At 35.1% G+C, this 13,373-nt stretch overlaps 1 protein-coding gene across 1 annotated transcript in view; it reads left to right on the top strand.

Annotated features, from left to right (window-relative positions):
• Nucleotides 1-13,373, top strand: part of HSPE1 (heat shock protein family E (Hsp10) member 1) — a 42,315-nt gene extending 28,942 nt beyond the window's left edge. Inside the window, exons 4-8 of the mRNA XM_061149087.1 lie at nt 307-349; nt 542-628; nt 9,649-9,728; nt 11,083-11,194; nt 11,320-13,373. Coding sequence (XP_061005070.1) covers nt 307-349; nt 542-628; nt 9,649-9,728; nt 11,083-11,194; nt 11,320-11,451 — 454 coding nt within the window. The 3' untranslated portion in view covers nt 11,452-13,373. The remainder of the gene's footprint in view (nt 1-306; nt 350-541; nt 629-9,648; nt 9,729-11,082; nt 11,195-11,319) is intronic.

The following is a 13,373-nucleotide window of genomic DNA, read 5'->3' as shown; positions in this document are numbered from 1 at the left end:
TACACACTTTGTAAGGTTCTTGGTAAATATTTTCAAGTTATTTCTCAGAAAAATTATACTAATTTCTAGTGTGTAAAGTGATCAACTCATTGAACACTGATACTGAATTTTATTATTAGGGTTGTTAGTTTTGGGTTTTTTTTACTAATGTGTATGTCTTTGTAAGGAATGTGCCATGTAAATTCAAGTGGTGTTGATAATACTGACGAGAAAGGATGGTATTGATGGGATTTTTTTATGATTAATATTCTAAAAATAATATGGAGAATAGATAAGGCTTTTTCATTTATATATTTACCTTTTTAGGCAATTCTGTCTTGAGCTAAATGGACTTGCTGTCAAACTTCAGGTAATATTTTCTTTAACTTAAAACTAATTGAAAGTTCTGATTTTTTTTTCCCTGTTTTTATCAATTAATGTGCTTACAAAGACATCCAAAATTTGTAACTTATTCTAGAATTTTGCACAAAATGTAGCAACTCAATTGATAAACTTTTTCATTGTTATTTTAGATGTTAATAAATGTAACAATTTTTAACAGAGTGAATGCCATCCAGATACATGCACTCAGATGACGGCAACTGAACAGTGGATTTTTCTTTGTGCAGCTCATAAAACACCAAAAGAGGTGAGAATGTATAAAGCTGAATGACTAATAAATTTATTATAACCTAAATCTCTTCAAGAAAATGGTAGACAATTTTTTTTTGAATTTTTAGGTCACTGTTTATTTTGCTGTTTGGTTTAGAGTTCTTTGATGCAAGGTTATTGTCACAGTGTTACTTTAGGATTTCTTTTGATTAGTATCTTTGGAAAAATTTTTAATTAAAATATCATTAACCTACACTATGTTAGTTTCAGGAGTAAAGCATACTGATTTGATATTTCTCTAAATTAAAAAGTGATCACTGTGGTAAGTTTAGTGTACCATCTGTCATCATACAGAGTTACTACAGTATTATTGAGAGTGTTTCTCATGTTGTATGTTTTACTCCTAGGACTCATTTATTTTGTAACTGGAAGTTTATACCTCTTAATCTTCCTCACCTATTTCATTCATTTCTATCTCCTCTCTGGCAAAACCACCTTTGTTCCCTATATCTGTGACTTCTGTTTTATTGTTTCTTCACTTTTGTTTTTTTTAGATTCCACTTATAAGTGAAATTATATGGTATTTGTCTTTCTCTGTCTTGTCTTGTTTTTTAGATTCCACATACAAGTGAATCTTACGGTATTTGCCTTTCCGTTTTTTCACACAGCATAATACCCTCTAGGTCCATCCACGCTTTTGCAAATGGCAAAATTTCATTCTTTTGTGCCACTGTGTACACATAGCACATCTTCTTTATGTGGACACTTAGATCGTTTCCGTGTCTTTGTTGTCATTGTTGCTGTTTAGTCGCTGTTGTGTCTGACTCTTAGGACGCCTTGGACGGTAGCCCACCAGGTTCCTCTGTCCATGGGACTTCCCAGTCAGGAATACTGGAGTGGGTTGCCACTTCTTCTCTAGGTGATCTTCGTGACTCAGAGATCAAACCTGCATCTCCTGCACGGTCAGGTGAATTCTTTACCGCTGAGCCATCAGAGAAGCCCTGCTTCCATATCTTGGCTACTATAAATAATGCTTCAGTGAACATGGGCATGTGTGTATCTGTTTGATTAGTGTTTTTGTTTCTTTGAGGAAGTATGCAGGAGTAGAATTGCTGGGTTGTGTGGCAGTTTGTATTTTTCGTTTTTTGAGGAACCGCTATACTGTTTTCCATAGTGGTTGTACCAATTTACATTCTGTCCAGCAGTGCAGGAGGGTTCCCATATCTCCTCAACAGTACTTATTTTTTGTCCTTTTTTTTGGGTGGGCCATACTGCACAGCATGTGGGATCTCAGTTCCTCAAGCAGGGACTGAACTCACGCCCCCTGTAGTGGAAGCCAGATTCTTAACCACTGGATCGCCAGGGAAGTTCTTGTTTTTTTGATGGTAATCTTTTTGACAAATGTGAGGTAGTATCTCATTCTGGTTTGATTTGCATTTCCTTGATGATTAGTGATGTTGAGCATCTTTACATGTGTGTGTAGGCCATCTGTATGTCTTCTTTTGAGAAAATGTGTATTCAGGGCTTCTGCCCATTTTTTAACCTGATTGTCAAAGAGTGTACTACCCATTTTTTCTTCTAGGACTTTTATGGTTTCCCATCTGACATTTAAATCTTAAATCCATTTTGAGTTTATTTTTGTGTATGGTGTAAGTAATCCAGTTTGACTCTTTTGCATGTAGCTGTCCAGTTTTCCCAGCACCATTTATTGGTGAGAGAGACCTTCCTTACCCCAGTGTACATACTGCCTCTGTTGTCATAGACAGCTGACCGTGCATGTGTGGGCTTGTTTCTGGGCTCTCTGTCCTCTCCCCTGTGTGTCTGTTTTTGTGCCAGTACCGTACTGTTCTGATTACCATAGCTTTGTAGTATAGTTTCTAATCAGGCACTCACTTGGTATCTCCAACTCTGTCGTTATTTCTTAAGATTGTTTTGGATATGTGGGGTCTTCTGTATTTCCATACAAATTTTAGAATTATTTGTTTTAGTTCTGTTAAAAATGCCATAAGTATTTTGATATGGATTGCATTGAGTATGTAGATTGCCATGGGAAGTACGGTCATTTTAACAGTATTAATTCTTCTAATCCATGAACATGGTATATCTTTCCATTTGTTTGTATAGTATCATTTCTTGTAACTGGACAATTAAATCATCTAGAATTTATGATTCATTGACTGACATAATAACACCTGTCATATTGTGTTGATATGTATAATGGATGAAATACACTTGTTTAGATATTTTGGTTTAGTTTTAATTTCTTTTTATAGGAATAACTGTTGGTGATTACTAGTTGATTACTAGATTACTAGTCTATCAAATAGAAATGTTGAATTTTATAGGTCAGTTTTTTTTCTACATTAATATTTCTTACTGTTTATTTGAAACCTACCATAATGATTTTCCTTCCATAATTGATCTTATTGGAAATCTCATTCATGTTCTTTTCTCCTTATTTTGTTTTTGTTAAGGTGAGAGTATAGCAAGTTGTAATTGTTTATAGAACATTTTTTGTTTTAAGTAATTCATGTCATCTGACCTGTAGTACACATTCAGTTTTCCTTAGTTGTCTCAAAAATGTCCTTTATAACTGGTTTGCTTAAAAATATGCATTGCATTTCCCTTGATGTGCCTTTCCTTTTCATCTGTAGTAATTAGTTTTTACATGACATTGACTCATTGAAAATAACTGAGTTAGCCCTGTGCTATAGGATTATAGACCTTTGATTATTATATTGACAGACCACTAAAGCTTAAAGCCAGTTAATTCTTTAGTTGGAAAATCAATATTTGATGCTCTTTTGTTTGAAAAGGTTAATTTTCCAAAATAAGTATCTGATAACTGTCTAAGCTAGTAGTACTAATTTTTCAATATTGACTTCACTCATGATATTACTTTTTTTTTAGTTAATAAACTGAAGCAATATTAAGATTGGGTGTCATTCTGTATCTGGGGAAATCATAGCAGTTTCATTGATAATTCACTGGAATTGACTCCATAGCATAGTACATGATGTGATCATTCCTATTAGGAAACTGAATCCAAAAGCTGGTGTCATTTTGGCAATAGTAAAGATGCATTATTCTCACTTTAATGTGGGAGAGCCATCCAGTGTGTCTTGCATTGTGAGACACATATATACCAAGTCATTACTACGTCCACTTTTTTCTTTGTTGCTGTTGTTTAGCTGTGTTCAGCTTTTCTAAGGAGGACCAGAGGAGGCGCCTGTGAGGCTCCTCTGTCCATGGGATTTCCCAGTCAGAAATAATGGAGTGGATTGCCATTTCTTTATCCAGAGGGTATTCCCAACCGAGGGGTTGAACCTGTGTCTCTTGCATTGGCAGGCAGATTCATTATCACTGAGCCACCAGGGAAGTTTTTTTCTTGAGTTACGTTAAACGTAAGATAGGCTAATCATCAGATTTATATCCTGTGAGTGAATCTTAAAAGTGCAACACTGCTTGCTGAAGACCAGCTCCACTAGGTTTTCCACGTTTCAAGGGATGGTGGTAGTGTGTTTTCCAAATGGTAGTTTTGAGGGATGGGATTATTGTAAAAACACAAACAAAAGAAAATCTTGAGAGGACGCTTTTTGAATCCTTTCGGAATAATTGTACGCAGTTAGAAAATAGTAGCAACAGAGATGAGTAGCTAAGAAGGTTGCTCCTACGAATTAAAAGCACTGGCAGATTCTGAAGTGGAAGAGGCACAGAGTACTCAGCAGCAGTGATGATTTACTCAGGGCCCTTCAGAATTAAAGAGAGACATTGCAGCAAATAGTTAACTGTACAAACAGTGATTGTAAGCAATGAAGGTCATAACTTGTTATTATCTGTTAGTCCTTTCAGTGATATGCAGATTGTGATTACTTGCAGTAGCATTATAAATATATATTTGGCAAAATGTAATTTATAAAAGTTTGAACACATTACTTACTATTTGTAACATACTGTTTTGGCCATATTTTGCCAAATGTTTGCTGTTATATATGATGCAGAGTAGGATCAGTTAGTTGAGAATTAATTGGAGGAGGGGGAGGGAGGCAGCTAAATTAAGGCAAAACTCTTCCTCTAATTCCGAAAAGGAAAAAAAAGAAAAAATTCAGAAATCAATTAAATATCTAGAGTTATGCTGTTTGAAACAGTAGCCGTAAAACCTGTGGCTGTGGAGCACTTAATGTGGGTGGTCTGCACTGAGATGTTCTTTAAGCATGAAATACACACTGGTTTCAAATATTCAGTACAAAGGGACAATGCAAAATATCTCACTGAGAGTTAACTGGATAACTACATACAAAATGATGAATTTAGACCCCTACCTCACACCGTGTACAGAAATTAGCTTACAGTGGAAATCAAACACCTAAATGTAAGAGCTAAAACTGTAAAACTCTTGGGGGAAAAAATAGGTATAAATTTTCATGACCTTGGACTCAGCAGTGATTTCTTAGTTATGACACCAAAAGCTCAGCGATGGAAGAAGGTACATAAATCAGATTTCTTAGAAAATAAAGATGGTTGTGCTTTAAAGGACACTGTCAAGAAAGTGAAAAGACAATGTACATAACTAGAGAAAATATTTTTGTAAATTATATCTCTGTTAAGGGTCTGGTGTCCAGAATATATAAAGAGCTGTTATGAAACAACTAAAAGACAACTTAATATTAAAATGAGCAAAGAATTTTTTTTTTCTGCTTGCTCAGTGCAACTTATAAGATCTTAGTTTTCCAACCAGGGATTGAACCCATGCCCATGGCGTTGAAAGCATGGAGTCCTAACTACTGGACTGCCAGGGAAGTCCCTAAAATGAGCAAAGGATTTGAATGGATATTTTGCTAAAGAAATATACAAATGGTCAGTAAGTACATGAAAAGATGTTCATCATCATTAGTAATTAGGCTGAGTGCATATCAAAACCACATGGGAATGGAGAGATAAAAATGTGATGGATATAAATACATACAGTGGAGTGTTATCCAGCCATAAAAGGGAATGAAGTTCTGATGTATGCTATATGTAACATGAACGAACCTAAAGGACAGTATGTTAAGTGAACTAAGCCAGACACAAAAGAACAGTTATGATATGACTTCACTTATGTGATATATCTAAAAAGGACAAATTCATAGGGCCTGAAAGCAGATTAGAGGTTGTTAGGGCTGGGGATTGGGAATGTGGGGCAATTACTACTTAAATGGTTATAGTTTCTATTTGGAATGAGGAAAAACCTTTGGTTTAAAACAGATAGTATAGATGGCTGCACAATAGTGAACTAATGCCACTGAATTGTACATTTAAAAATGTTTAAAATGGAATGGGAATTCCCTAGTGGTCCAGTGGTTAGGACTCCATACTTGCATTCCAGAGGGCACGAGTTCAATCTCTGGTTGAGGAACTGAGATCCCATATGCCCATACATGGCAATGCCAAAAATGGCAAATTTTACATTTTACCACAGGTTTTCCAAAATGGAAAAAAGATCCAGCCCTACGATGACATACACTTTACCCACTGAAATGACTAAAATAATAAGTGTTGGCCAGGATGTGGAGAAGATGGAACCCTTATACATAGACAATGGATTTGTAAAATACTGGGTTTGGAAACAGTTTGAAACTTCCTCAAAATAACAGGTATAGAGTTACTATATGACTTATGAATTCTACTCCTAGGTATATACTCAAATGAAAAACATAGATCCAGACAATACTTGTGCACTAATAAAGCTCACAGTCCCATGAATCACGATATCCAAAAATGGAAACAACCAAATTTCCATCAACTGATGAGTAAATAACATGTGGTGTTTGTATACAGTGGAATATTATTTAGCCTTAAAAAAGAACGGAAGTCTGTAGAGGGAGAAACATTTTCAAGTATTTTGTATATATTAAAAGCCAAGTCTAAAAAGGTTTTGAATTAAGAAAATAATGAAGTATTGACTCATGCTGTACTATTCGTGAGCCTTGAAAACATGCTGAATGACAGAAAAGTCCACATTTTGTTCCATTTTTGGGAAATACTGAGAATAGATAATTCCAAAGAAGACAGAAGGTGGATCAGCTGTTTAGGATTAAGGGGAAGAGAGAAGGAGAAGTGACTGCTGTTTAGTATTGGGTTTCTTTTGGGGGTGATGAAAATGATATGGAATGTAGTTGATAATGGTTACACAATTTTGTGAATATACTAAAAACTACTGAATTTTACACTTTAAAAGAGATTTGTGGTATGTGAATTATATCTTAACTTTAAAATATCCCAGTTCTCCTGGGAACAGGCCCCTAAAAGGAGAAAGCAAGCACATACACTCCTTGGACTTTTTTGTGACCTTAAGGGAGCAGTAGTGACCTGAACACAGAAATTCTACCTCATGGCCTGGCATCTTGGCACATATGTGGGGAGAGTCTTATCAGATTTTAAGACTCTTCAGGGACTTTCCATATATCCTCATGAATCAGGAAAATAGATTTCTTTCTTTTTGTCCACCATATTCAAGAGTCAACATGTTATACTTTTGATTCTGCTGTGAGTCCTTAGGCAAGTCCTTAATTCATTGCTTCAGTTTTCTCATCTGCAAAGTGGGAAACATAACCTAGTTTGTAGGGTTGTTGTGAAGAATAAATAGAGTTAATACATAAAGGCTTTAAACAGTGCCCAGAGCTTAGTAGGTGCTATGTAAGCCTCGGCTATTATCATCATAGCATCTCCATAAAATCTTTCTCCTTTCCCAGTGCTATTTAAGCTGCATTAGCAGTCAGCTCAGACCCTGCTGAATAGCTTCCTAATGTATTTCCTTATTCTAAATCAACATCTCCTCCAGTGCATCACTTGAATCTTTGAAAAGTCTTTCTCTGATCTTGTCCCTGTCTTATTCAGTGGTCTGTAGAGTTCATCAAATAAAGTCTAAACTCCTAAAAAAAACCACACAGAAGCTCATTAGCAATTTGTCTTATCAATTATGTTAAAACGGTAATTTTGGCTATATGGAGTTAAATAAAATACATCATTAAAATTAAAATTTCATCTTTTTTTTTCCTATTTAATGTGGATACTAGAATATCTAAATTAAATATGTAGCTTTTATTGTATTTCCATGCTGACTTAATGGTACATCCAAGTGACCAATATGAATGAGAATTACAATGACTTGGGATGTTTGTCTTTTACCAAATCACCTTGTAATCATATATATGGATAAAGATACTTTTTTCAATAAATACTGCTCTTGTTACTGTTTTAGGCAGGGAGTCTGCTGGCCACAAAATTCCTATAGATGTACATTTTTTTTTCCTCTGAGGCATTTTATTCGTATGCACTACATCGCTGGAAAAGAATCCAAGGATTTTCCCTCCTGTGTGTTTTTGTCTTGCTTCTTCATGATCCATGATGCCAGCCGAGGTTGTCAGTACAATGAAACCAAACTGACGGGACGGGCGCAGGTTATTCTGCCATTCTTTTAGATCTTTGAGTTGCACATCAAATTGGAGGCTGATTGCTTCACACTTATTTAGCCTGCCTGTGAGCTTCACAACAATTTTCCCAGCCCTGTTATCATCGATGATTTCAAATTCTCCAGTGTAACCGTGCTTCATCATCACAGTTAGAATCCTGACTGTGACTTTGGAGCACCTGGCATTAGCCTCTTTTTGGTGTTGTTGATCCTCTTGAGAGCATCAGCCAGGACATACATGGGCACCATCGTGGTGGCACGGAAAGATGGCTGAAAGAGGATGTGCCTTTTTTTGGTTTAGATTAATCTGTATTTGCCATGTACTATACTTAGCTGTGTTGAGTAGTTACTGCATTTTAAAACACCAGTTGCATTCTCAGTACTTGGAAAATACTCCAATTACTGAGTAGAATTAGAGTCACTTTTCTTTCTTTTCTCTAGTCTTATCTGTTTCTTCTCGGTTCCCTGGTTCACTCTGCATCTTTCTTCCTTTTGATGCTTCTCATCCTCTGCCCTCAGAAGAACTGAGTGAGAAAAATTACTTTGCAGTTTTATCTTTCCTTTGATAGATTTGCTCATTTGCTAGACAGGTTTGTTAAAATGTAAAGAAACTTCGGATTTCATATTAAATTGCAAAGGAGGTTCAGGGAGAAAATTTTTTATGGAGCTCCTAGATTGGAATTAGGGTACCAGCAACATAGTAAGGCATACTTTTTAGGATGTAAGAAGACAGCGATCTTTGGAGGTATTTGTGGAGAAGAAGGCTGCAGGGCCACTTGGTTAAGTATAAACCAGTGGACTAGGAGTCGGTATATCTGGGTTATGGTTTTTTTGCAAAATGACCAGTTTCCTCATTTCTGAAGCCAGAGAGTATAAATCACTGGCCAAAAGTCAAGGGTAGTCCCTCTTGCTGTGCATCATTCTTCAGGTGTTGTCTCTCTCATCCTTCAGAGTTGGGATATTTGTACGCTTGTTTACTTCAGTTTCTGTAGTACAGAGTCAGCCTCCTCTTAGCATGCCTAAAGATAAGACTTGTTAAGTTCGTCTGCTTGTTTTGAGGAATTCCTTATCCTTGCCTATAGATTCTTTGTTTTATTTTGTTTTTTATGGCTGCACTGTGCAGCTTGTGGGATCTTAGTTCATTGACCAGAGATTGAACCTGGGCCCTCAGCAGTGAGAGCGTGGAGTGCTAACCACCGGACAGCCAGGGAATTCCCGTAGATTTTTAAGATCTGGTGAGAATCCTGTGCGTCGTTTGCAAACTGACCAGTTTCCTCATTTGTAAAGTCAGAGAGTTAGATTAAATAATCAGGTATTCTTTCTAACTCGACGGAAGCATTGCTTTCATCTAGGTACAAAATTGAGAGGGAGAAATTGGGAGACTGATTCACTTATTTACTATAAGCTGGGTATTATAGTTGAAGGGGATAATAAAGCCTTATTTATTGACATAACATTGAATTTTACAGTCATTCTGATATTGTAAGGAACATTTCCTTAGAATATGCTTAGAGGTTTTGGATTAAGACACCTATGCAATAAATATACCTAATTTTAAAGGTAGAACTCATTGTTCATGCATTTTTATATCCTTTCTTTTACAGTGTCCTGCTATAGACTACACTAGACACACACTTGATGGTGCAGCATGTCTTCTGAATAGCAATAAATATTTTCCCAGCAGGTAAATAAAACCTTTAAATGTGGTATTAAACTTTTTGGATTTAAAGATTGATGTTATTACTAGTTTCCTCATTCATGCATTGTATTCTGTAAACTTTTTTACCTGTTGTATATTTGACTTGCCCAGAATTATTCACATTTTGAAATTAAGATTGTGGTTTACCCTAAAGGCATCAGGGCTCAGCTCCCAAAGCTCACTGGCCAGTTTGGTCACGGGTGGTTCCTGCTGCTGTGTGTCATTTTCCAGGCTGTCCCTCTCAGGCTTTAGGGTTGGGACATTTACACACTTGCTTACTTGACCCTTTGGTTGAGTGAGCATCCCTGGAGACAGCCTGCTAAAGCAGGCTCTCCTAAGTAGGACTGCTTATTCATTTCTTCTTCTTAAGTATGTTCTGTGTATGAAATCAGCGTGTTTTCCTTTTTAATTGAAGCACAGTTGATTTACAGTGTTGTGTTAATTACTGCTGTACAGTGAAGTGACTCAGTTATATATATACACACATTCTTTTTCATATTCTTTTCCATTGTGGTTTATCACGGGATACTGAATATAGTTCCTGTGCTATACAGTAGGACCTCGTTGCTTATCCATTCTGTATATAGCAGTTTGCGTCTGTTATCCCCAAACTCCCACTCCATCCCTCTCCCATCCTCCTCCCCCTTGGTCTATCCTCTGTTGGACTGATAATTTTTGAAAGGAGTCCTTATCCTTGCTTTTAGATTTTTAAGATCTGGGAGGAAGCCTGTGCATAACTGTAATATATTATTGGTGACTGGTTTGTGACTGGTCTTTTATTCTCTTAAGATATTTGTTACTGAGTGGATAGATTTGGAGACCTTTTCACCTAAATATCACCGTCTTCAAAGAGCTCACATAAAATATGTAAAAAATAATGGTTTTTGTCTTAATATCCTATATACATTTAAAAAAAGAAAACAAATAAATAGGCAGTTTTTATTTCTCATACACACATTAAAAAATTGAGTTCTATAGAATAAAATGATAATTCCTTTTAGTAGTTTCAATTAGTTCTAGTAGACAGAGTGTAAATATCAAAAACATGTTTTTATAAGTTTTGCCAAGGTTTGTTTCAGTTGTATTAAACTTTAACAAAGTTTCAGAATTATAATTCCATTATTTCCTGGGCGATATGGTTAGGTAGAAAGAGCACTATCCCAGGAGTGAAGAACAAGAGTTTTGGTCTTGCCCTTGCCACTTACTAGCACTGTGAACTGGACTGGTCACTTATTTTCTCTGGTGTCGGTTTCTCTTCTTGTGAATTGAGAAGATTGGACTATATTGTTCCTAAGATCTGTCTAGCTCTATGAATCTATGATTTCTTTTCTATTTCTAGGGTTAGCATAAAGGAGTCATCTGTAGCAAAACTAGGATCAGTATGCCGTAGGATTTACAGAATATTTTCACATGCTTATTTTCATCACCGGCAGATATTTGATGAATATGAAGTAAGTATATTTCATTAATTGTCCTGGTACATTCTTATGAGAATGACAATGATATATGTTGATATATGTCTCATTTATTTGGTTTTGAGTAGTAAGTTGAAATGAGTTTTTTTTTCTCTCTACAGAATGAAACATTTTTGTGTCATCGGTTTACTAAATTTGTGATGAAATATAATTTGATGTCCAAGGATAACCTGATTGTACCAATTTTAGAAGAAGAAGTTCAGAATTCAGTTTCTGGGGAAAGTGAAGCATGAAGGGAATCTTATAGAAGAAAATGTACTGATCACATAATTAACATTAATTATGTACTGTATATATATCATTTTAGACACATCAATCATGTATCCATATTATAGCTTCTTTGTTTAGTGTAGGTTTTTGTATGCTGAGTGTTGCCTTTTAAAATGGGAAATACTTTTTAAGTTATTCATGAGCTGTATATTCATTGGTGTGGCACTCATGGTTTTTAAATAAGATTAGTATTATGTTTATAATGCCTGTTAATAAAAGAATTTACAGTTTGGTAAAATTGCTGCTAAACAATCATTGGATCACAATCCTCATCAAATAAACACATCTATAAAAAGATGAGTGAGCTTGAGGTTTCACGCAAACCATTTATACTAAAGACATAGTAATGTTCTCCTTTGGTTTTATACCTGAGTTTAGATATTCTAGGAAATTCTGTAGCACATACTTCTATCTTAATAAGTTTTCTAAAATGAGATAGAGTGTTTTTAAATTCTGTTTATAGTTTTTGATATACATATAATTATGTGTATATCCAAGTATAAATGCAAATAAAGCATCAGTAATACTTAAGTAATCTTACTATGCTACACAGAGTATATTCTAGACCAGCATACTTAGAAAGGATTTACCTTTCTGCATCAGTGGATAGTTACATACAAGATAGTGATAACGATAAAGAGTGTAAATGATGTTCCCACTGGAAACCTGCCCTGTCCCTCCCTTCTCTCCATTTCCCTTAACTCCCTCCTCAAACTACATTACCTGAGAAGCTTTTCACCAGACTGTGATTTAGTGGTGACTTATACCTATTTATATTTGTATTAATTGCTTACAGATTATACCTCATATTAGCAATTACATTACACTACAGGAAAAATGTATTGGCATAGGCTCTTGCTTATCTTTGCTTTGCAAAATTGTTCTCACTACTTGGAAAACAGTCTTTGAAATAGTTTGACTAATAGTGTTAGTAATATTAATCTTCACATCTAACCATTTAGGCAGCGCTTAGAGTTGAAAAATACTATAGTATTTATTTTACACCCCTTCTCCACAAAGTTTATGTTTGAATTATATGGACATGTAAAATTTTTTTTTGCAGTAATTCACAGATTCCAAAGGTATTATTGAATGCTCATGCATTTTTTGGACTTGCTTATAATTCAGTGTCTTAAGAAGGATTCAACCATAGATTTTACAATCGTACCTACTGAATGCAGTTTTCTAACAAAGCACTAGAGGTCTTATTGCTGAACTGGTTGTAATGAGACACTTAGGTTAAGAAAAATTTGTACATGTACTGAAGAAAATGTTTAAATCCATCTTTTGAACAGAATTAACAAATGAACTTCTTTTTCATTTGAATGAATTATTTTGAAATGAAGATTAAAATGTAGTAATCTTTTTTTTTTCAAGTTGGAGGAAATAATTCATACCATACTATGAGATAAGTATGTATTGCAAAAATGTGGAAAACAGTAGCATCCTGAGAGTTTGTATATATATTTATGCTTTCTGATCCTGCCAGTATATTTGGCTTTGAACAGTGCTATCCCAGCAGCCAGTCATTATTTTGTTGCAATCCACACTCTCTTTAAGAAGTTTTATATTCACAGCAAAAGGAATATTGACTTTTCAATTATGTATTTAATATTAATGTAACTATGAACCAATGGGAATAGTAATTTTTACACAAACTGGCTAAGTATCGAGAGACTAAACCCAGTTAATAAATTATAAATAGCAATGTAGCTCTTCTCTCTGTATAAAAGTCTCAATGGATTTCTGTTGCTTGACTATTTTCTTAGTGAACATTTGAACTAAGGCAGTGGCTGGGATTTGGTGATCTGGCTAAATATTCTGAAACACATTTTGAATAATATGACTTGGTGTTAATGGGGAAATAAAAAATTTTTTTTTCTTA

The sequence above is a fragment of the Dama dama genome, chromosome 8 (assembly GCF_033118175.1).
Source record: "Dama dama isolate Ldn47 chromosome 8, ASM3311817v1, whole genome shotgun sequence".
In the NCBI taxonomy this organism is placed as follows: Eukaryota; Metazoa; Chordata; class Mammalia; order Artiodactyla; family Cervidae; genus Dama; species Dama dama.
Note: the sequence above shows the minus strand (reverse complement) of the source record. Positions and strands in the feature narration are given on the sequence as shown.